General features: G+C 36.1%; 1 protein-coding gene across 3 annotated transcripts in view; it reads left to right on the plus strand.

The window, feature by feature from the left end:
- The window catches only part of csmd3b (CUB and Sushi multiple domains 3b), a 383,608-nt gene that overhangs the window by 125,030 nt on the left and 232,087 nt on the right, over positions 1 to 26,491 (plus strand). For all 3 annotated transcript variants that reach the window (XM_046834810.1, XM_046834811.1, XM_046834812.1), the window contains exon 5: positions 20,957 to 21,164. In XM_046834810.1, coding sequence (XP_046690766.1) covers positions 20,957 to 21,164 — 208 coding nt within the window. The remainder of the gene's footprint in view (positions 1 to 20,956; positions 21,165 to 26,491) is intronic.

The following is a 26,491-nucleotide window of genomic DNA, read 5'->3' on the forward strand; positions in this document are numbered from 1 at the left end:
GTCTAACAGTTTCGATCAAACTGCATGCTGACGTAAAATATGACGTAAACATTTCATTTGTGTCACTCTGAAAGTAAACAGTAACAATTATGCAGAGAATTATTGCCTATAAAGCTGCTTTATGATCATATTAATTTTTAAAAGCACTTTTATTTTATTGTATAGAAAAATTCCAGTGTTTATTATTTTTGTCTTTTTTTAGCAATACTTAACTTTTTTTAAATGTTATTTTTTTTGATTGTGTTAAAAAAAAAATCTCTGGAACTAAGAGAACACGTGGACCAATGGCATGTGCTCTATAAGGGACAGCATACACATTATATATCTTATGCAGAAATGGAATTTGCTAATAACAAGTAAATTTTTTTTTACATCAGATTTTAATTGATAAATAATTTTGGCTGCACATCAAAAAGCAGAACTGGCAAGAAAAATAAATTAATGGTTTCCAAGTGAAAGCTAAAGCCTAATGAGCATCCAATAAAACGCTTTATAAAAGCTAGAATGAACAACAGTTGATGATCCAAAGCCAAAGGCCTCCACGGAACATTTCTAATCCTGTTGTTTTGTCTGTGGAGACCAAGGCTTTTGGTGCTGCCTTTGATGATGATAAGGGTTCTCCAAACCGCTTACTTATGAAGTGTCTGCTGTAGTTACTTCAAGCTCATCAACCACATTTCCCCTGCAGCTGTCGACACTCGAATGTGGGAACTGGGGCCGTATTGGGCAGTGAGGTGAAACAAATGAATAAAAAATTCTTATTCTTGGGCCAGACATTTTTTTCTGGGTTCCCTTTGCTTTGACACTAATTGCAATGTGATCCATCAAAGGTTTCCTTATGACTCTTGACACTCCATTTAAACACCCATCACAGAGTAGACATGTTGACTAAGGCAGGTATACTTTTGCCTGAACGGAGCAGAATAAATGAGAAAGAGAGCGGAAAAACCAAATGGAAACATGTAATGAAAGTGGGTGTAGGGAAGGCATGCTCTCGGATACGAGACCCGTGATGGGTCTGGTGATTGCAAGGAAACGACTAATGCCGGTGCACCAGTACAGCCCTGCTGAGAATGAGGTGAAGGATAAAACAGGCATAGAAACAGCATGAAACTTTCCTGGCTGCATTTAAATTTAGCAGCACTACCATACTGCGATTCTTAGAAGTGCAGCCTACACAGAACTTCCTTTGAATGCAGAAAGCATATGTACCGGAATTTCGCTAATCCTTTACAAGTAACATCAAATCAGATTTTTGAAAAGAGGAACATGAGTGTCTTTTATGATTAGCAGCATTTGTTAATATATCTATGTACACAAAATGGCCCAATGGTTCATAGAGATGTACCACTGCTAGTTGGGGGGAGATTACAGCATTGTTCACTTGGCTTGATGTAAAAGTTTGAATCTGTGCCACATACTACTGCTTGCTTAAACACAGAGCCAATCTTTAGTGCAAACACATGTCTCTGAGGCTTACCAGGTTGACAGAGGGGTCGTGTGCGTCTCGCCAACCTGTCAGCTGATAAGACACAATGGGAGTCAGCCCAAAGGTGACAGAAGGCAGACACAGCTTGCCAGTGGCACCTGTGGCGAAAGAACAATGTGGTGTTCTTGAGCATCTTCAAATGGGAAGAAAGGTAAGCTACGGAATGCAGGATTCCGACAATTTGAGAGGGTATCTTTAAGAGCCACATGCTGCGGAAGACAAAAAGGATCTCAACTGTGTAAGGAAAGTGTGACGCAGAGCATCACGATTTAGTTTAAAGCATGCTGAGGGTGACAAGGAATTTCCTGACTGGGAAAGGCTTGGATTTACACAAGGTTACAGTTTAGCCCGTAAACATTTATGCCTGTTTGTACTATTAGATAAGAAGCTAAAATATTATCTAGCAATAGCTTGACAATGAAACTTCTACAGATCACAATGTCTTTTGAATGAAATAATAAGGCACTAAATACTAGTATAACATAGAGTCAAACAAAGTCAATTACTACTCATATACAGTACGTACTCATTCTTTACATTTCCTAATAGGAATTACCAGTTGCAAAGCAACTCTAAAATGTTGCTCTTTGACAGATATTAGCCGATGTTTTCCATTGATTTGCTTACTTTAGGAGATGCTAATCCCCTCATTCATGCACCATTTGGGGGACTGGAACCTGGGTTAAAAGGAGAGGTACAACTAAAACTGCTCAAAAAGAACTGCTGTACCTTCTGGATGGCTGTGTTATACTATGACTCATAAAAATGTGTTGTTGCTTAAAAAATGTGCTAGATAATAGCAATATCATACCTCCGATAGCCACTCGACTTAACTTTGTTTGACGTTATACCGCTATTATTTTTATCTTGCCCAAAAGATCTAGGATTACTGCACATTGGTTGCTGTTGATAATAAATAAAAAAATAAAAAAATAAAACCGATTAAATAAATACATTTGTGGGCAAAACTATTACACACACTTTTAGACAGATAGCCAGCTGTATTTATGATTTCCCATTTGTAATGCTCCACAAGGCTCCTGCTGTGTTCCCTCCAAATACAAAACACAAAAGTAATCCCTTTTTATTCAAAACTAAAATACACTAATCTGTACTTTGATTGAATCTCTACATTGGTTTGCATAGCCTATCTACATTTTTTTATCCCTCCCCCAAAAGCATTTTGTTATTGTAAAAGGATATTAGAGAAAATAATTCAGTTTGTGTTCATTCCACCAGCAGCCTGTAATTCACAATCACCGCTTCATTAACTGCTGAAGATGTTTACTGCCATATGTTTAGTGCCATAAACTGAAAAATATCAGCCAAATGAACATCAAATCTAGGTGGTGTTCCAGGATGGGCGATCACATGACCCTACATGAATAAATCTACAGCTTGGGCCAAATAAAATTCAGCCCCTTACATCTTTACACGATTCGGAAGCGTTTTCTTTTTGTGCTTAGTTCAATACAATGTCCACAAATATCTGTTAAAAGCTAATTATCTTATGGCAAAAATGAAACTTTAGATTAACGTCTACCTCTACCTGAACCTGGACCCTCTTATGTTCTAGAAATATGTACTGAAATAGCACTTGGTTTAGTTGCATAAACCCAGCTATATTTACAAATATCATGTATAAAAACCTTTCAGAGTCCCAACAAAAACTGATTGAATGTTCTTTAATTCAAATGTTTCTAGAGTTGTAACATACAGAAAGCAATACTCTAAAACTGTTTGCTGGGTTTGGAATCTGCAAGCTGAGCTGCCAGTTCTGATTTGGTGAGAGTTTTCAGAAGCGCTGGCCGTACGTATATAATCATGCTTTAATCTTAAAAAGAAGGCTGGCTTTACACAGACACAATGTAAGTCAGCTGAAAGACAGCTCTATAGACCACAAATCAGATCAGATATGAAAAAACACCAATCAGATAACAACATAGATAAAACTGTAGTGTAGATAAAAGGCAGTTTTATCACTACTTTGATGGTCAGGATGCGATTCACAAGCGGAGCACTGTTAAATCAGAACTGTGCTGACACTGCCAAAACGCAGACTAGCTTAAACATTTCCTTTTTTTTTACATTGAGATCAGAATATTTGTACAATATTCAGTACTAAATAGTATGGTGTCATTACCATTTTCTGTATGTGTACTGACTGGCCAATTACCCTAATTAAAGAAACGATGAAAACATATTTTTTGTAAGTTGCTTGCAAGAGCTTTTTTCTTCCAAGGTGGACAAAATTACAATATATAAAAATTTCATATCTGTTTCAGTCTCAGTATATTGTAATACTGTAATATTTTAAACCAGTGTTATAATACCTAATTTCATATTTTTAAGAATATAATTAGCACTGATTAAATAGTCTTTTGGATTTTGATTAAAACTCTGAGCAAATGACTTTTAGTTGACTGTAATTCCTTACAGCTAGTCTAAAAGAAAATTAGGAGATAAACAGATAAACATTGTAAACCCTTTTAGTGTGTGGGGCTGCGCATTACTTTTCAGCAATCTATAGCTGATTCAATTCGTGACATCTAAAAAAGAATGGAACAGAATTGAGATTATTCTCTATTTGTATATTTATCACTGACTAGCCCTTATGCTTCTTCAATGTTTTACATTCAAAGCAGCTGATATCATCACTTGACAGCATTTGACCTACATGAACCCGATCCTCTGATTTATCGAAAGAAACACTAATTGGACGAATGCCTTTATACAGCCAAGAAAATGCTGATGTAATGGAACCAAAACCAGGAGCCCTCTTATATTCCATTCTACTTAGGCTCTTGATAAATGATGGCATGCAAAAAAACAACACAAAGTACAAAAAGTTCCATTAGGGAATAGAATTCATGTTACATGCTTTTTTTCTGATTTCACATACATATATTTTTTCACCTCATTTTCTTCCCATTTGGTTTTGTCAGTGTCCTGGTCAATAAGTTGCTTTCCTCTTTCACATGACATCTAGCAACCAGGGAGGGTGAAGGCTAATGTGCTTCCTTCTAAAGATGTGAAGCTGAACAGCTGCTCATGCTGCATCACAAGGCAATGTAACACACTCAAAGGAAAACTTGATCTGCCCTTTTATGGAAACATGAACATGCAATTGCATAAAGGAAAAGCAAGACATTTGGGGAGACATTATTACCATCCTTCTGTTGTGAGAGCTTTTTTTGCTCTTTTGACTTCAGGCCTCCTTATTAATACTATTCTTCTTCTTCTCCTTCTTCTTCTTCTTCTTCTTCTTCTTCTTCTTCTTCTTATTATTATTATTATTATTATTATTATTATTATTATTATTAATCAAACATTCATTCATTTTGTCACATAATTGTAGTAGGATTTACAACAGGCAAGTTTATCTGATCACCTATTCCATCCACAAACAGGAGTACATCCTGGGTGGGCAAACCCTTCATCGTATTACAGTATGTTTTATTATTTACTCCAAAAGGTCTGGCAATTTTCTTGGGAAAAATAAAAGATCTAATGGGAGCATTTTCACTGGTCTTCATGTTCATCCTTCCACATTTTGCTTCAAAAGTGTTAACACTTATGCTTTTTACTCTTCTGTTTGTTTCCTGATAAAAAGCAAAGTTTTGAAAAAAATAAATAAATAGCGGTGATGGAACTTACAATTATAGCTCACTATCCCCTTGGGAGTGAAACAGCTCTGTGCACTATGTTGAGCACAGTTGATTATAGGTCTGAAAGCATTAATTACCTAAGTGCCTGTGTCTCTGTGTGTTTGTTCGAGGGAGAGTAAGATATGTATATGCATGTGTGCATTGGTGAGTGTGTTTCAGAAAGAATTTCGTTTTTTTGCGACTTTATTTATTTTTTCCTCGGATTGTACAGAAGCACTCAGTAACTTATTTTTATTTAAGTCAAGGTCAGAATGGATTCACTGCCTATCCTGGGGACACTGGGCATGAGAAAAGAATTCACCTGTGAGGATGCTGGAATGGGATGGCAGTCACACAAACATACATTGTGTGTGTACATACATACACACAACACAGTACACCTAATGCATGTTTTTTTTTTTTTTTTTTTTACAAAGTGGGAAAAAACTAAGAACCGAGGAAAATTAGTACATGCAAAACTCACAGTCATTAAAAGGCAGACTCAGGATTGAACCAGGAACCATGGCGTTGACGCAGCTATGCAGCCTACTGATCCATAATGCACAAAGCTATATGCTGTTGTGAAATCCAAAAATAGAAACGGTCATAGAGATTGCATATTATAAATATTATGAGTCTGAGTTGAGAGCTAAACCGTCTGAACACACACACACACACACACACACACACACACACACACACACACACACACATACCAGGTCTTAGTTTAGAATTTGATGCGGAACGACGAAGCAATACAATCAGTTCTAATCACTATTTCTTACACATCATTATCATTAATGTAATCTGCATTTAGCCTGATGATCAAGTCAAGCCCATACTGACACATGTAAGGGTGCTCACTTGACAAATCTAAAATCTATATTTATTTTATGCGGCTGCACTGCGTCAAGGAAGCAGCTCTGAGTGTAAACAAAGCCTTGGGAGAAGCTTGAGTTACAAAGGGGGGATTTCGAAATCCAGTAACAAGCTTTACACTTTGTCAATACTTTCTCATCAAGGACATTGAAATAATGAGATTAGTAGGAAGCAATAAAATATCAACATCATGCATGCATAATTACTGCTGATTCTCTCTTGTTGGAAAGAAGCAGAAGGCTGAAGGTGACTTTCTGGAGTGGCTGTGCGATAGATTGCCTTGCTATTGCTTTAGTGGAGATAGCATAATTGTGGCTCTGTTTTTAGCGATGCGATTCACTGGTAAAGATCCCCTGCCTTGATGCTTATCATTAGCCACGAAGGCGGAGCTGTGATTGAAACGATGCTCTTCCAGACACAGATGCTTGAAGTCTTGTAATCTACTGTTCTGCAAGGCACCTGCAGCAGTGTTTACATTTATATTTAACATTATATGCTCCATCATTCATTCACCTTCCTTATGTGTCCAGACTCCATCCCAGGAATATGGTGTGTGTGTGGTGGGAATACACCCTGGGTGGGACACAAAGTATCATGCACACATTACCGACTGCTTGTGATAGACTGAAATGTCACCTCTGTGGCACACTTGATTTAAGTTAAAAAATGTAATCTTATAAATAGATAAAAATGCCAACTCGTTCATTGTGTTATTCTGCTCGTAAGTTCACCAAGCAAACTTTCTGTCCTCGACCTTATCTCACTGTCTGTCTCACTGTCTTGTCTACTTTTGCATAGCCTCTAGCTGTTTTGTGTGTGTAGGTGTGTGTGTGTGTAGGTGTGTGTGTGTGTGTTGCTGTATTCCTTGTTAGCTTATGGGTCAGCAGAATGGCCCTCATGACCAGTGAGCTTCATCAGTGCTTTTTACTGATGCCAGGAAGGATTCCAGAGCAATAGTGGTACAGCTATTCACCGTTATTCGACAGCGCTGCTGATTTTTCAAAACCTGTTCAGAATATTTTACTTATTATTGTTCCAGGGCAACACAGCTAGAATAGTAATGTAGGCTGTGCTTTTACGTCATGGGTTCTATAGTAGCAGCTCATTCACAAGGACTTGAATGTACATAGGCATATCTTAGCTTTCTGTTAGGAGACTTCAGGACAGAGTGGGTTCTGTCCAGTGGAGTGCATTTTTTTAATTGTTACCTTACTAACAGTAACTTAGTTAGTTATAGGAACTAACCTTTCCTGCAGAAATTCCACAATATGAAGCAGTTAGTAAGCTTGATGTTTGATTCCATGATTAAATGATTAAATCTGGTCATGAATTAAACCCATTAGGGCATGCTGTTATTGCAAAATAAACACTTTGAGATATTAGTGCCAATTCAAAACTCTGGTGTTGATTATTGCTCTATTAAAAAAATGCCCTGTTCTGTTTTTATGCTTTCAGTTATTTACTGTTGCCTGTGACTATGAGCTTATCACTCTCATTACAAGAACGAGTGACTGCTTTAATTGAGTGATTCATTCACACAGTTGTTTACTACATGTGATGTCAGTGTGGATGCTCATTTGGTTTATTCAACAATGGAGAAGCAAGATTTCACTAACATTAAGAAGAGATTTTAAAAACATCTTTTATAAGTAGTAACACTTCAGTTTTAATATCTCTATATATCTACTGTAGGGGCTCAGAAACCATTAGAAACATGTTTATAACAGAAGTGTGTGCTGACATTTAATTTAATTACTACAATACACTCAGTAAGTCTCTAAGAACCATTAGACTCTCATCAATCACTCTGTCAACAGTATGTCTTAGTAGATACGTTTAGAAAAAAATCTATCCATTCTCTGTAGACAACCTATACTTAACAGCAACCTTTTTCTTCAATTGATTCTTCTTAGATGTGCTAGTTTATTGTTGTAAAATGTTTGGACAGAATCTTTGCACAATTAACTTGTCTCTTTTGGATTTATTTTAATTCAGTTTTTAGATCTTCTAGTTGTAGCGTTTTTGTTTTTTTGTTTTTATGTTTGGTGGATTAACTATGGACTTCGTGTCTGTTAAATAATTTGACATATTGCTGATAATAAGTTGATAGGGTGGTTCATGACTGTCTAAATGTCATTTCTTTGTCATTTGAATAGCTTCAGTGATATGGCATATTATAATAGTTCTCATATCCATGTACATACAATGCCTAACCCATATTCCTATGGGACATAATTTTCGGAGAGGTCCAGGGTGTAGACAGTGTTCTTGATGAAAATGGAGAACAATGTTTTTCAAGATCATTCTTTGAAGTATGACATTTCATCTTTGTGAGACAAATGAATCAAAGCTCTACCTCCTCTATGAGAAAAAAAATAGACCTTCATATGTTTTGATAATTTATTAATGCTTTTCTTCACAGGCCAGGAGGCATCTGGGAATATTAGATGCTTTGTTTAATTACACTGGAGTGGGAAGGGCTCATGCTACTGTCGGTCAGGGCTAGACTTATAATTAAGTTGCCTAATTAACAGATGTTGTGGTGGGATTGGGATTTTTTTTTTTTTGGAGCTATGAAAATGATGAGGGGATCAAGCTTTGATGGACTTGCCATTCGTTGCCATTCTCCACAGTTTAGAGGAGTTTCAAGGAGACTGATCAAGTCTCTGCTAATCTGCTTTATTGCAGATAGTCAGTTGTGTTCATAGCATTGTGACCAAAACACAACATATATTCTGTGCATATTCGAAACACGTGGACCATGAACATTAAGAGATAATAGTGAAAAGGCGTGGATGACTAACGGGTCGATAAGGCTGATGGATACAGAAGCAAGACCCTTTGGATTTAAACATCACTAAACTAAACATGTTCCATCATGCATAAAGGACTCCCCTCTGTGTATGCTTAACACAGTTGCAGATTAAACGCAGGGAAAGATGGCTGTGAATTAGGAAGATTTTAGAAAAAGGTGCCTCCTGCAGAGCTGATTGATGTGTCTGGAGGAGTGTGAGGAGCATTTAAAGTGATCCTTATTCACCCTCGGGCCCTCACAGAGACTCAGGAGCACCCCTGACTGTGCAAAACACAATATTGCTGTTTTAATTGACTGTGTGGTTGTACTTTTACATGGATTGCAATGCTGATCAGATGTAGGCAGTTTTTGCTTGCCATTGTTCTTTTATCCTCACAAGGATAAACTTATCCACTCTTACAGCCTTAAGTCTGTGGCAAATTTGCTGAGCCAAGTCATTTCTTCATTTAGGAATTATTTACCAATGATGACTCAGCAATAATGACCAGCCGCAGAAACTCCTTCCTTGAATACACTATTAGATTATGTGCTAATTTTGTTTTCCTCCATGTGCCTTTAGCGCTGCATACATTTTGTCCTAAGACACTTATGGTACAATTATGTCAAATCAGAATTACAGTAATTACAGTAATTGTAAAACATTAGTATGAAAAAAAATTACTAGTCGGGATTATAGAATTTGCTTAAAGATTCAAGTTCAGTGTGTAACATTATGTTTCAGGCACTAATGACCAATAAAACTAACAGCAGCATCTGCAGTTATTAGGGATATAATGCCAGAATTCACCTCTGGCATTGAAAACAAGGGTTTATTTTATGCTATTATTGTTTCTGTTATAATTCCCATAATAAGTAGTACCTAATTTTTAGCCTGCCATCTTGTAATTACCAATTCAGTTGTTAATTATTTGATGCATTATAAATATTCCATATGGACATCAATCATTTTCTTAGATAAGTATTTAAAAGAAAATACTATTAGAATTATTTTTTTTTAGGTCTGTTATGTCTAGAGAATATGAAAGAAACTTTTTTGGAAGTTTTGAAAATGTGAATTATGTTTCATTTAATGTATACACTTAAGCTTGTATTTATAAAGTGTGGCAGTGATTCAATGCTCCAGTAGGTCAGAGCTACAGTTGTATGCTTGTGTGCCTTTGAGTTACCATCAAAATCCTTTGTTTTGACATGAACCGTTGCTGGACCGGATCCCCCAGGCAGACCAGTGATAAATTGAACAGCCAGGGAGCAGATGATTTGGCTTAGGCTAGCGGGCTTGGTTATATTTCTGCCCTTTCTCAGTGGTGATCGTGATGAAAAGGGACACACACATGCAGACACAGTGTGTCTGTGCTTTTACATCATTACAAGTAACTGTATAGGCTTTTGTATTGGCCATTATACCCCACTATATTCCATCATAGTGGTTTTGAGGTCTGAGCTGAAATGCAAACATGCTAGAAAACATCAATTGGAATGGGTTTCTACCTATAGGGGTTTCTAAGCATGAAAATGTGTTTGCTCATGCACATGTGTTGAGGTTGTCGGAGTTGGCATTTCCAAAAATGCTCCTCAGAGAGAATGTACAGCTAGCATTGTTCACTTCACCTGATGCTGAACTGCTCTCCTGGGCCTGTGTCTGAGAGCTAGATATTTCCCTCATCTTACTACCTTATGTCTCAGAACATTTCTGTATGTTTCACTATCATAGAAAATGTGACACTATTTAATTAGATTTGTATTGCTTACACTTACTGTATTCACAAATACCTGAAAATATAATCTCTGAGTAGTGGTGGAGAGTAATGAAGTAAATGTGATTCGCTACTCTACTTAGGTATTTTTTGCGCATCTGTACTTTACTAGCATTTCCATTCAGGGAGACTTTTACTTTAACTTCACTACATTTTAAAGTAAAATATCTTACTTAACAATTTTCACACAGTCATTCCTTTTTATTCATGAGCGGATAAAAAACTTGAACTTGTTTTGATTGCCGTTTGGCAGTGGCAGATTTAGGCGACATGGGCAGTCTCCCAGGGCAGCATCTTTCCGGGGGCGGTGTAGGGCGTCCATGGAAAAAAAAAGTAGATTATTTATTTTTTATTGTTTTTTTTACGCTTATTTGCATAGTCTCGTAAATTATATATATGACGCTGTCAATGAACCTGGTCGAGACTGTGCACCCACCCTCACTTATACACTCAGAAAGGAGAGGCAGGGGTGGGGTGACATCACATCAGTAAGGAGAGCTGAATCCAAATTAAAACTATGGATGACAAAAAAGGTCTAAACCCTCAGGAGCTCAATTCAGAAAAAAGAGGAATAAGTAGGGTAGCAAAAGATAAAGGTGTGTTTGCTGCTCAATCACTCATTTTTTGTTATAAGGATAGTAGAGGGTATTAACTGTATATTACTTAGGTTATGTTGTGTTGCCTACTATGCTTTTATGCATATAGCAACAATATGTATTTTGCTTGCATAACGTTATAATTTATGTAGTTTATCTTTATATTTAGTGTGTAGCAACAAAACAATTACAGCCTAATTAGTCTAGTTGGATTGTAGTAATAGCACTTATTGATTTGATTACCTTTAATTAGAGGTGATGTCATAAAGGATTTCTGTAATTTTACTACATAGGTCCAAACTGAGTTCAGTAAAGGGAATATATTAAAGACATATAAGGATATAGATGTTGTATGGATCTTATGGCTACAATTAGAGTCGTATGTTTCTTGGTTCTGAGAGTTTAATCATTTGTGCACAATTACGTGAATTTAATACTGCAATAAATGCATTTAAGGTGATGCAATAGAGCTCAGAAATGCTTTCAAATTTGTGGACTGCTCTGAGAATATGTTTAACTCATCCTGTGATGGTACCTAAAGCAGAGAGGAGCTTTTCAAAGCTAAAACTAATCAATGTGGGAGACTTTGGGTCATGGCGTGGTTCACCCAGGGCATTATTCAAGCTGGAACTGCCATTGCCGGTTGGTGGTATCTACATAACACAAACATACAGTTCAGTGTGAGTTAAACAGCAAGCAGAACATTTAAAGAGGAATAAATGATAGAAGAAACTCCTGACTCAAACTTGCCACAACACCTGTGGCCTTATTTGCAAGTTTTGTTAAGTTGTTAAAAAGGAGGTTTTGGACGCATAATAATTTAGATATTAATCAGTGTTTAACTCATTAATATCATTATGTTAATAGATTGGTGTGCTAAGAGTTTAACATTAGTCTTTTTTTCTTTTTTTTTTTTTTACATAAACTGAGTTGATTAAGTAAGAGTCTTGTGAAAAAATGATTAATAGGAACATTATAGCCATAATAAATCATAGTACTTGGATACTTAATTACAGCTGAAGGCAAATACATTCGTACTTTTACTCAGGTGAAAGTTTAAAGGGAGCACTTTTACTGGAGTAATATTTTACCTACTGTATCTCTAACTTTACTCAAGTACATTATTTTTGTTCTTTGTCCACCACTGTCTCAGAGAAACTTTTAAAACACTACAGTGGCTTTTATTTTTTGTTTTCTTGATAAAAAGCATAAATCCTAAATACTGAGAACTTGAATCTGAATTTAATAATAAAAAGGAAGGCTGAAACAAATGCTACTACAATAAACCACTTACACTCAAAAATATTCATATTGCTTAAAATGTACATTTAAAATTCCATAATCATGCCGTCTCTTCCAATCTTCTACGTTCATTAGCCATCATGTCAAACGGAAAAGCTGCCCTTCCCATTATCCAGCTCTCTTTTTTTCTACCTGTCTATTTACTTCTAGGATCCAAAATAAAAATAACGCTAATGACGTGTAAGAGCTAAGCAAATTAAATTAAATTGAAAGCTAAACAATAGATTGTGGTATGAATCTACAGACTGGGCTACAACAAAGCCTTTTACTTTATATCCTATGTGAGGATTGTATTTTCTTACTAACACTTTGTTGCAGTTGTTTTCCTCAGTAAAAAAATAATAGTAATCAGCTTCCAGATGTGGCATTGTTGACAGCAAATGATGTGGTTTGTTTTTGTATTGAAAGAGACATATGCACTGTAAAATAAAAAGCTGAAAACGTTATAATTATTTACTGGGTTGGCACACCTGTAAAAAAAATAAATAAATAATAAAAAAGGCTTAACGGTAAAGGTTATAGGTCTTTCCTAACAATGACATATTGGCAGTGCTGGAGTTTGGACACGCAACTCTCAGATCTAAGACCCAATGTGTTGGTCACTTGGTCACCACAACACCACCACAACAAGCTTGATTTATTGATTCAATTACTTTATTCAACCACTTTATTAATTCCACTAACACAGTGTGTTGAAACAATGTTTAAAAAAATCCAGGTGGCCACTAAATTGCTATGAAATCAAAATTTAAAAAAAGTTTAATCATAGCCTATTTATACCCGCCAGCGCTGTTCCATATATTAAAGCTGGGAAATGTAAAAAAAAAAAAATCTCGTCCTCAGGTGAATAATTTAAAACATTTTAAAACTTTTTTTTTTTTTAGTAGTTTATTTAAAATAGCAAATATTCTATATAAAGACAGGAGGTGGAGCTGGAGGTGACAGAGCTAAAGATGCTGACATTTTCATTAGAAGTAAAGAGGATGGACAGGCTTTGAAATGATTTTAGAGGGACAGTGCATGTAGGACATTTTGGGGACAAGGTGAGAGATGCCCAAGATGGTTTGGACATGTGTAGAGGAGGAACATGGGGTATATCAGTAGGAGAATGCTGAGAATGGAGCCGCCAGGAAGGAGGAAAAGAGAAAGGCCAAGGAGGATTTATAGATGTGGTGAGGAAAGACATGCAGGTAGAGGACAGAGTAGTATGGAGATGGATGATCCGCTGTGGCAGTTTAAAGGAGAAGAAAAGAAAAACAAACAAACGAAAAATTTGTGTGTGTATGTATGTATGTATGTATATATATATATATATATATATATATATATATATATATATATATATATATATATATATATATATATATATATACTGTATATTATATACATGTAATATATTAGTCTACTGGTTTTTTTATTATAAATTACTCTCTGGCATGTGATGAGTTATATGTTGGTTTCCTGAATGTGATAATTCAAACATTACTTTCCCTAAAAGCAGTTAATCAAAACGATCCATAAACTGTAAATAAATGCCGAAGCATATATCTGGAGTAACCTATGTAATGTGGCGAGTTCACCAGTAATGTGTTTTGCTTTCAAAGTATATTCTTGATGATGCATTCTCCAAACACTAAAGCACAATAGTTTAAAAAACATTTATTTGATTTTGTGTACCCATATTTGAAGCAGGTGGTGTCAATGTAGGTTCACACACTATTACATGGAGAAGGGCTTTAATTATGCTTTTGCTCAAAACAAGCTCGGAAAATTTGCAGTTTCTCATTTGGAACCTAACTAACAGGAAGTTGAGGATTATCTAAAAATTCGTGGGAATCTGCAGCGGAACCGAATGTTCAGGAACGTTCCGAATAACATTTTTAACTAACAAATTTAAAAACACTATTGTATTAAAGTGAAATAATGTCTAGATGAATTTACTAAGGTACCATAGGGGCTGCAGGGGTGCATCCAAAATTTGCGGATTTCGGAACTCGCAGTGGGTCTTACAACGTACGTCTTACCGCGGACCACTGTATATAGAAATTTATTTATATGACTATTAATTTTTTTGTTTTTTGATATATTAAAAAAAAAATCGAAATAAGTTGTTTCTTAGCATTGTTCATAAACAGTACATTTCTGTAAAGATACCTTCCATTTAATATTTGACATTTATGAAACACTTTATGGCGTCTACACAACATAGTCTCTTTGTGGTTTTGGTGGCAAGCTGTCTTATTTGTATTAATATTTTCAGGGTAAAGAAGATTAAATGAAGTTGGTGACTGTTTATAGCTTTTATAACCAGATATATAGGATGTAAATGATAACAGGAACTCTGCTCACAGACATCACATGATGTATAACTCATGAATGATTTTTTTCTCTCCTTACAAGAGAATATGTACCACATAAGAACATGCCTTTTTGCCTTTATATTGATATATTACATACTAAACCCCCCAAACTTATCCCAAAAGCTTTACACACTTTAATGCTGGTCATTATATGCGTCATTTTCAGAGGCCCAGGGTGTTAGATAATAATGTTTTTGATGATAACAGAGCATAATGTGTTTGGAGTGAATTCTTAAAATGTCTTATTCTCTTTTCTTTGTAATAAAAATGAATAAAACCTGTAAAAAAACAATAATAAAAAAAAAACAGCAAATGAAAACAAAGCCTTGTAATGTTTTTTATTTTTTTTTTTGGTGTTGGCTTTTCTCCACCAGCCAAAGGCACCAGTGCCCTTTGTTTTACCGCTTAAGGTGAATACAAATGTCCCTTTGTGACTTCTTTTCATTTAAATTGAAGAGGAGTGCAGATGAATGGAAGTCTCAGAAGGTGTATTTATCTGTGCTATAAGCAGCAAAGCGAAATATAATGCTTCCAACACTTTGTACTTCATTTCACATTGTACTGTATATTTACACCGTTGTCTGTCTGGTAAAACATAACATGGTCAAATTCACTTTATAAATATTATTACTGAAATCCACTGAAATCCAAATGAGCTGACCAGCAATGAAATATGACCTTTGGCAGTTTCATCCTAAAAGATATATAATTTCCTTTATGTCTTATTTATAAGCTGAAAAGAACTAAATAAATTATTTACAGAACAGCAACAACAAAAAAGTTTAAGTTGTTAGTGTCTTCACAAGAACACTTCTCTGAAATGTTAAAAGGCCAGTAAAGTCCAACCAATGTCTCCTCTTCGTTTCCTGTTGTCTTCTTTCTCTGATTAAGACTAATTTAAAATCTCAGCTGCTTTAGTAACTCTTAATTGGGCTTAATGTCATCAATTTGGTGGTGAGGGCAACATCTGCTCCTGTTTATCTAAATGGCATCTGGAAAAATCAGTCCCAGAATTAACTATAATACTTTAATCATCATGGTAATCTAGAGCCAATTGTTTGAGATGTATTAGTGGGGAATGCAAAGGTCATAATGCTTTTGTGAAGAAAAAAATGCAGACTGAAATATTTAGCGATTGCATTCTTGCATTTTAAGTTACACTATTTCACTTCAATCTTAACCTTGTTCATTGGACTGCACATAGATGTAGAAGTAAAGCATCTTTTTAGGAAGCTAATGACTGTCAGATAGACATTATTGATTCTCCATTAGTTGTTTTAGGTAAGGACCTTTATCTTCTAGAGGATATGCTTGTATCTTGCTGTATACAAACTAGTACATTAACACACAGGAATATGTTGTACTTGCTCTCTTATGACATGACAATATCTTTAAAGATACCCTGAGGTATTACTGATGTTTTTCCGTAATTAATTGTTTACTGATTGTAATATACCATAATGTTGAATGGTATCATATGTTTAATTACAGTATGCTATTATTTCTAGTGGAAGTGGAAGCAGAGAACTGCCAGGGTGGAAATAAGTTGGTACCAGACATGTACAGTTTATCTTTACCATTAGAATCAATCAGTCATTTTGTTTTTAAAACTGGCTTCTCAATGAAATGGTTAAAAGTAAAATGTTGCAGAGAGTTCATGCCTTTGTAATTTCTGGGTAGTTTGTCTCATTTGTCTCATCTGTAATGGCCCACTTCACTCGGATGTGTAGTATCTAACCATGCTGTGGCTCGGGTGGTGGACATGAAGACTGGTGGGTCTCTGGGGGATTAGCTGTGCCATTTCATCTAGTGCTGGGTGACAGGTGTGTGACAGGTCTGTGTGTGCCTGTAGCATCTCAATCAGTCCTGCATTTTAAAACTGTTCACTGTCTCAGTGAAGATATGTGGTGGACAAGCTGAAGAATTTGCTATTTGTAAAGCTGAAGTTTCCTTCTTGTGTTTTTGCAGCTTGTTTTTTATAATGACTCGCTACAATAACATCCACATTACCAAGTGAAAATGTACTGAATATAGCCAAATGTATCTATTATTTCATATTCTTAGATTACTATATAGTCATTCCAGTTTGAAAGGATATTTTCTGTTACTAGAGGATTCAATTACAATAACAAATTTGCTACAATTGAATTTTATTTCTTTCCAAAGCTGGAAAACTGGAAAGACTTTTACCATCACAGACAAAATAGCCAGTTTTGCCAAAATGGCAGGTGTTGTTTTTGTTCTCGCAGTGGATGGTGCCTAGAAAAAATTGGTCCAAGAAAGAACACACAGGGAAAGTGCCATGGGTCTTAGCTGTGGATGTTACTTTGACACATACCACCTACCTTGCAGATCAAGTAGACCTCTTTCCTCACAATGGTATTTTCTCACAGTGGCCGCTTTTAGCATGATAATGCACCCTGCCACAACACAATTGTACAAAAGATTTAGGCATGGAACATGGCAAACATTTCAAGGTGTTGATCTAGCCTTCTAATTCCCCAGAACTAAAACTAAATCTAAATCCAGATCTTAAGCATCAGTAAAATGTGCAGGACAAACAAGTTTAATCCATCTAGGCCCCACCCTGCAACTCGCAGGACTTAAAAGCATGATGACAGATACCACAGCACAACTTCAGAAGTCTTTTGAAGTCCAATGTTACATTTCCACCTTGGCTAAGCCTAGGGGAGTGTGGGAACAATAACAATTTTGTTGTTGCCGGTTGTTTGGACAAAAATAGTGTGAAAAGAGATTAGAATAGGTATTGCTTTTAATGGTCAGGGCAACTAGCAGCCAGGGCAACTAGCAACCAGTTCTCTTCCTCCTCTTCCTTCCTTTCCAGCAGGGCTTTAGGTTGTTGCTTTTTAACTGTAGGCTTCACCTCCTCTGGTCAGGCTCTTGCTCTTCATTGGTCATTTTTTCCCAGGCCTTCACTACAATGAACAGGTGACTCCACCTATATTACAGTAGAGAACCAAATACAGAGCTAACACAAAGGGGTGGGGGAAAAAAAACAAAACAGAAAACAGCACAGACACGTAACATCCAGGCCTTGACAAGTTGTTAGCATGAAGGAAAGTGCATAATATTAGGCAAGTAGTTTTAATGTTATGACTGATCGGTTTATTTTACATTAGGAAAATGAGCCAAAGCACAGGGCAAAAAAATTACAAAGGATTAGCTTGGAAAGATTGGTGTCTATTAGGAATCTTCATTGAATTTGGCATACTGTAATTGTAGAAACATTGCATTGAACAATAGGAGAAATTGGAAACAATCTAATTACAAAACGCTCATAGTGATGCACCCGAGACAAATTAGTTATTGTTGAAGAAGGACAAATTTAATGTGGAGGTAAAAATGTATTAACTATGAATACATTTTGTTATTGTGTCAAATAATTCTGAGGACATCTAAGTAATTTTATGTCTGTGGAAAGTCATTTCATAGGAGCAGAAATAAATTCATTCTGATATGGATAAACTTGACACGTGAATGACACGTGAAAAAGACGGTGAATGCTTATTGGGAGGCATGCATTTATTTAACACCTTGACTGTACAATTCATATTCCTTTACGGTATTTGAACTTGTGACCTTTTGATCAGAAGGCCTACATACCATATGTATTCCTATCTGTATAGAGATGAATTTGCGTTTGGTTATATTTTTTGTACTGTATGTACGTTTGAAATTTTTTGCCATTTGCCAAATTCAGACTTTTGTTCTCATGGAAACTTGGGTATAAATAAGAAATCGCTCGTTCTCACATTACGCATATTTGAGTAACTGGCAATGTTCTATTCATGTTTTAGAATAATCAAGGTTTAGATCTTTTACACTGTAGCGCAATAGCGAGCACAATGAGTGTTATGTGTTTTTCATAGCATCAAAAGTATTCAGTATGTGAGCAGTGGGACAGAGGAAGGCATTCATTATTTTTAGAACAGGAGCAGCCATACAAAGACCAATTTGACCTGAGATTTGACATGCTTTAGCTGAAGCCAAGGTGCCTTAAACAGCATGATATAAGTGATTTGTTGGCTGTTGCTAAGGTTGTGTTGGCTGTGTGCTGCTGTGCTCCAAAATAATGAGGGAATTGTGACTTTTATGTTTCATCCCTGTATGTATTTTTGCGTGTGCATGTACAGTATGTATGTGCATGTTCGCATGTGTGTGTGTGTGTGTGTGTGTGTGTGTGTGTGTGTGTGCTGTTGTTGTTCAGGTTCAAATGAATACTTTTCTGGAGGCTTTTAGATGATGATGCTCTTCGGTTAGGCCCAGCAGCAAAGGATGCATGGAAATGCGAAATTGATTTACAAATGACTGACTAAAATGGTTCCCAAAGGAATCCATCATCACACTATTGTTAGTGGCTCTAAACCTTCAATACTAATTTTACTCACAATAAAGAGAACTCGTGTTCAAGCAATTTCCTATTTATTACTAAAAAGCAACAATTTTGTCTATTCCATTAAAAAAAGAAACGAAAAATCAAACCAGTAATGTCACATCGACAAAGTCTATTATTCTTTTTGAATCATGTACAATAAGTTTAATATCTTGGAGCTTTGGTCACAGATGTTGTTGTTTCGACATTTATATTACACTCAAAAGAGAAGCGACGCAATCTAACTATTTTTATTGACATTGTAAAATAGAGTGGGAAAAAAAGTAATCCTCTTTTACCTCTTAAGTCTTCATTTATAAAATAAAAATAAAAACATTTTGTCTGTTAAAATTCAGTTAAGGAATAGTAATCGACACTTTCTGACTTGATGGTATAAGGTCTGATGCTCTCAATATTGCTGTCAATCACATGTTTAGTGACTTTAACTGTGTTTACTTTGTGAGTTTATTACTTGTTGATTATATTGCTTTTGTTGTTGGTTTGTGTATTTTGCACACACGCACACACACACACACACACACACACACACACACACACACACACACACACACACACACACACAAGGACTTTAAGACTGAAAGCTGAATAAAAACCACCAATTAAAGTGGGGTTTTTTTTGTGTTAATCTCAGAATTTATTTACCATCCAAACTTGTATCTAGTATGATGGGTGCTTTAGTAGGGGTTGGAGTGCCTTAATGAGATTACATGACTACATGAGTATATGTGCATGTCTGAATGCCTGTGTGTGCATGGCTACAGTATGCTTAATTAAGTGTGTACGTGCATTGACATGGTTCTTGCCTAGGACTTGGAGTGTGTCTTTCTGTCAGTGTTTTTTTTTTCTTTCATATTTCTCTCTACTGACTGGAACTGAGCACTTGATAGTTTGTATGACTCACGTTAAAAGTGATTCTCTAAATCAGAGTATCACTTTTTTGTACATTTATGTATGAGCTGTATGTGCATATGCTTGGCTTCGTGCCTTGTCCATATGCGCATATCGCCGAACGTCCATTTGTATAAATTATATATATATAATTTATCATGTTTGCGTAAGACTAGTCCATGTGTCTTTATCTGTACATACTCTAATCTATTCCAATTTTTTTTCCACCCCAAAAAAAAAAAAAAAAGAAAATCAAATAAACCTCAATCTGGTAAATGTAAACGATAACTCTCAAATTTAATTGGAGCAAAATAGACAAGAGCAGAGCTCTGAATCTGATGGGAAATGCAGCTGGGACCTTGTTTTGATTTGCCTCAACCTTGTAAATGATTCGGCCCATTTCAATTTTGACAAAGGCATGAGGGAACCAAAGATCTGAAACTGAAAAAGCCACTAATTCACTACAATATACATATATATATTTTTTTTTATGTAATATATAAAGAATTAAGTTGTAGTCTTGACATGAACTTTAATTACCAGCAGTATGCGCTGGATTGATGAGTAACTGCTTTATTCTATGTAATATAGTCTAAATCTAAATTTTACTCAAGTAAAGGCAACGTAACGGTTGACTTTACACATCATTTATTAAAATATTTTTTATATATTATACCCAAATCTGACCCCCCCAAAAAACTTGGCTTGGATCCAACTAAATTTAAAGGTCCAGCTGCCATTTTCTGCTGTATACTTTGTGCAGTAGACAAAGACCAATTCCTAACAGAAGTCTTTTCATGTTTGGTCGACAGCTGAGGACACATGTGGTGGTACTCTGAGGGGTTCAAGTGGCATCATTTCGAGTCCCAATTTCCCGAGTGAATATTACAATAGTGCGGACTGTACGTGGACCATACTTGCTGATCCCGGAGACACCATCTCCATCATTTTTACAGACTTCCAGACGGAGGAAAAATATGACTACTTGGAAGTGGAGGGGTCCGAGCCGCCGACAATATGGTGAGTCAGACGCCGTGTCCGCTTTCTGTGTGTATGTGTGTCTGTGTGGACCTGCTTTCCCCACTTTCAGCCACAGCCTAGTGCAGATAGGGTGTTTAATGTTATTAGACCCACAGACCTTTATTGAAAGCATTGCAGTTTAATTTTAGAGGTAGAGCGGTTACGGAAATTAGTTTCCATCAAAGTGTTTTCATCATGGTGCATTGTTCAAGGGGTAGAGAATTAGAAGGATATGTGTGTGCATGTTCGTATGTGTTTTGCTCTTTGCTTGTTTGTGCTGTTGATATTTTGGACCCATAGATAATGGATGCAATAATTATTTCTATTTGAACCACATAATATTTTGTAATGTGCTCATCATAACAGTTTTTCCTCATTGCTGCCTATTGAATGTGCTCAGATTAGGCTATTGATTTGGCCCCTCCACACCAATTTGCCTGTGACGTTATTCAAAGCATGCCTAATTACTGCATTAAGGAAAAGGTCTAGATGTCTCAGTCTTCGGATTCACATTAAATTTTACATTCTACACAGAGTAGAAAATCTGTAGCATTGTCTGTCTGCATAGGTTCCTCTGCTAATGATTCAGTCTCAGCTTTTTTGCCTCCACCCTTCCATGTGTTAATAATTGTCTCTTCCTTCTGCTGTAAAGTCTTGCTTGTATTAGCCATGTAACTGTTTTCGTGTTGCCCTGTGTTTCTAGCTGTGATATTGTGGTGGTGGTTTTCTTTGTAAATTTGTATCTGTCTTCCTGTGTTTTTGTAAAAAAAAAAAAAACTGTTGCAGCTGAACAGCGATGGCTCATTCATGGGACTGGGTGAGGTCGAGTCAGGCCATATTCATACATTTATGTGGCATTCAACAAACGTTTTGCATCTTCATACAGTAATTGTAAATATATATATATTTACTATAAACTTCGAAAAATACACAAAAATACCACGGGTTTAAAAATAAATTAACTAAAGTAGCGCAGTGTTACTGTGGCTACTCACCCATACCGGAAACAAGATTTGTTTTGAGCATGCATGAAAACACTAAAGAATCCATATCGCTGGCGACAGTAGCGACAAAGTAAAAAAAAAAAAAAAAAAGCGTTAGCCATTAGCCACTTTCTGGTTTGCTGGCTAACACTAGCGCTATGGATTCTTGCTTTTTATGTCCAGCTTCAAGAATTTCCCTTAAAAGGAGAAAATCCTGACTATTCCGCATATCGAGGGAGTGAATGAATGCAGGATGAAGGGAATAAAGACATTTGTTAAAGTCTGCTTAAATAAGTAGAACAGTTAAATAGGTCATATTTTTAGAAAATTTAATATTAAATGTAAAACACACACACACACCCCCTCATATATACACATCTGTATTACCCAAATGGGGTCTAACAAATGTAAACTATTCTATTTAATTTTTCTATTAATTTAATTAATTTTACTTAATTTAATTTGTTTATTTAATAGATTACCAAATTAAATAAAAATAATAAAAAGTGAATTGCATAAATTAAATTAAAAGTATTCTATTTTATATTTTTATAAAACATTATTAAGTATTATTGTATATATCATTTAACCAAAAAGGCTTTTTATTTAAGATTGTATAAAAACATTAAACTCCTATAATAACTCTTTAATAATAATAATAATAATAACAATAATAATAATAATAATAATAATAATAATAATAATAAAGAATTACAAGCAGTTTTATGTTTTGAATTTCTTCCCCCTAACTGTACCGAAATTGTACCGAACCATGAATTCCATGTACCGTTACACCCCCTGATATATACACTGGCGATCAAAATTAGAGAACAATTTATAAACAATTGAACAATTCTGAAATAATATCTTCTTCACTGCTCAACAGTTGAGGGAGTTTTTGTCCTGTCTATACCATGCTACCAGAACACCTTTTCCACAAAATAACTAAGGCATTAAAAAAAAAAAAAAAACATTATTTTCCAGAAAACACACTGATAAAAATTAGAGAACACCTCCCAGTTATTGGTGTTAATCTGGTACCTGGTGCTAATTTTCCTGATTATCTGTCAACCCCTATTTAACTGGCAGCCTAACTTCCAGTTTCACTGACTCTGCAAGATGGTGGGCCGTTCTAAAGTGACTGAAAGCCTCCGCCAGCAGGTTGTCCAGATGAAGGCCAAAGGGATGACCCTATCAGCCATAGCAAGACAAGTTGGTCGTTCCAAATCTGTGATTTCAAGAATATTGAATCTTTACAACATCACAAACTCATTTAAGTCCGCCAAGAAGGCTGGTCGTTTACGGAAGACAAATACAAGAGAGGACAGGATACTGCGGAGGATCTCAATGGGCAATCGTTTCCACACTGCAGCTGGAATTGTCTCGTCATACAGTGTCTCGACGTTTAAGAGCATTTGGACTGAAAGCCCACTCTGCAGTGACCAAACCTCTCATTAGCAGAAAGAATCAAAAGGCTAGACTAAGCTTTGCTGAGGAGCATGTTGTGTGGACAGAGGGGAACTGGTCCAAAGTTCACTTTAGTGATGAAAGCAAGTTTAATTTATTTGGTCCGATGGGAAACATTATGTTCAGTGACAAACTGGAGAAAGACTGAACCCAAAGTGTGTAAAGAAGTCGGTGAAAAGTGGAGGAGGAAGTGTCATGGTTTGGGGCATGTTTTCTGCAGCAGGAGTTGGGCCTCTTATACTGCTACATGGCAGAGTGAATGCAAATGTTTATCAGAACCTTCTTCAACAACATATGGTTCCTTCCCTGCGTTCATCACCCAATCAGCCCGCAGTGTTCATGCAGGACAACGCTCCATGTCACACAGCTAAACGGGTAAAGCAGTTCCTTGAAACTGAAAACATTGAAATAATGACATGGCCTGCCCAGAGTCCTGATCTCAACCCAATAGAGAACCTCTGGAAAATACTTGCCGACAAAGTTATGGCCAAGAAACCCACTACAGTCACCAAACTGTGGAGGAGACTGGAAGAAGAGTGGACCAAAATCACACCAGAGCAGTGTGAGAGACTAGTGCTGTCCTGTGGCCACAGATGTGCTGACGTCATTCAGAGCAGAGGCCTGTACACTTCCTACTAATTGCTGACTGTTGTAACCTTCAGAAAATTTTGTTGTAATCTTTTTCCATGCTACAGTCATTGTTGTTCTCTTATTTTGATCAGTGTGTTTTCTGCAAAATTATGTTTTTTTTTCAATGCCTTAGTTAATTTGTGGAAAAGGTGTTCTGGTAGCATGGTATAGACAGAACAAAAACTCCTTCAACTGTTGAGCAATTAAGATGACATTATTTTAGAATTGTTCAATTGTTTATAAATTGTTCTCTAATTTTGATAGCTTGTGTGTGTGTGTGTGTGTGTGTGTGTGTGTGTGTGTGTGTGTGTGTGTGTGTGTGTGTATATATATATATATATATATATATATAGAGAGAGAGAGAGAGAGAGAGAGAGAGAGAGAGAGAGAGAGAAAGTTTAATTGAACAATAAAGATTTCACCCTCATTATTTAGCAGCTTAAAAAATAGAGATAAGCAATGTCTCCAGTTCACATGCTGTCTCATCTGATGTCCTCTATGTGTAGCTTGAAAACTGATACTGTATGTGCAATTTGGTATTAGGTCATGACTATGCACGCTTAAAGAATATGAAATAAAGCCTATAAAGAATGTTGTGCAGACAAAATCCTGCCCTGTGCACAAAATCCTTTCTCAAGGCAAGTTTTACTGCATGCATAAAATACTGCCCCATGCACACAGTTCCACTCCATCCACAAAATTCTGTACCATGCTCCCAGCTCTTCATCATCACAAAGTTCTACCTTGTGCACACAGTTTTACCCCATTCAAAATAAAAAATCATGCTAAATCTCTGAAACTGTTATTTGGAAGAGTGGGTATTGGTTTTGGGTTTTCATGTAAGGCACCTTAACATATTGTTTACACTAATCTATTCTGAGTAATTTGTATCAGAAAGCAGCAGGGTGTCAAGGAGGAGTGTTTCAAATTGTCAGTGAGCTGATTTGAATATGCATGATTATGCAAACGAGGCAGACCTCTCTAGTGCTGATTACTGCATAAACGGAGAACGGCGGACATCTGAGGCAGTGGCTGTTCAAGCCCCATATGCCTGGCACAAAAGGCAACAAGTTCCACTGCCACTGTTTTTGTGTTGCTTACTCATCCGAGACTAGATCCTTAGATGAACCTCCCTGACATCTCTTAATCATGTGTATCATTAGTTGTCTTGTATTAATCTGTGTATAATTAATTCCTACAGTAAAATTAGACCTGCCTGTTTTTTTTAATCTGTTTTCATTATAGCAGTATGTGTGAAGAAAGTAAAGTCTCTGATCACTATTATTTGTAGCAGCCCATTGTTTAGTATTACCGGAGGGCAAACCTGTTCCATCTTGAGAAAATTAAGATTTTAATCTTCTTTTTTTGCCTTTTTGAGAAAATCTCTCATTACTCTACCCCCCCTCTCTCTCTCTCTCTCTCTCTCTCTCTCTCTCTCTCTCTCTCTCTCTCTCTCTCTCTCTCTCTCTCTCTCTCTCTGGACCAATGCCATCCCTGAGTGAATGCATCCAATTATATTATCCAGTTACAAGACAGCAAGTAGCCTTGAAAAATAAGACACTCAAGATCTATTGTTCAGTGGACAGATTACAGGTATAAAAGCGAATGGTCTGTTTGTCCTTAATGCCTTTTGACTAGTTGGGTTATTTACTTGAATGCCCCAAAGCTTTCTATATTTCTTAGTCTCTCCTCCAAACTAGAATTCTATCTCATTAGTGCCTCTGCATGTGGCCGAGAAACCCCGCTAACACCCCACTCTTCTGTTTAATGGAGAAGAGGAAGCATGTTGTGTTTACATCAGACTCAAAGCCTGATTTGAGGTGCATTAGAAATGTGAATAAGTACAAAATGTGCTTTAGTGGTCTCTCTGGCTCTTATTTGGAATCTGCTCTTATATGATTATGAAAAACAAAACAAAAAAATCCTAAATGGGAGAAGACAGAAGATGGTAATAATTATATATTAAGGCATATTTACATTAAAAACAATGTAGTGGGAATTGCTGTTATAGCCAGTGTTTAAATATTCAGAATGTTTGCTTGGTCTGTGCAAATAATTATATTTAGTCCTTACTAGGTGAACTATGGTACATACTTTTAATGCTACATTATGCAGTTTCTTATTTAATTTTGTGCTTTTACTAGATTTACTAGAATTGTGTTCTTGCGATTGTAATCAGGGCTTAGTAATCATGATTAGTGTAGCCTGAGATCACTCATATTTTTTGAACACACTATTGATGCCCAG

The sequence above is a fragment of the Silurus meridionalis genome, chromosome 22 (assembly GCF_014805685.1).
Source record: "Silurus meridionalis isolate SWU-2019-XX chromosome 22, ASM1480568v1, whole genome shotgun sequence".
Classification (NCBI taxonomy): Eukaryota; Metazoa; Chordata; class Actinopteri; order Siluriformes; family Siluridae; genus Silurus; species Silurus meridionalis.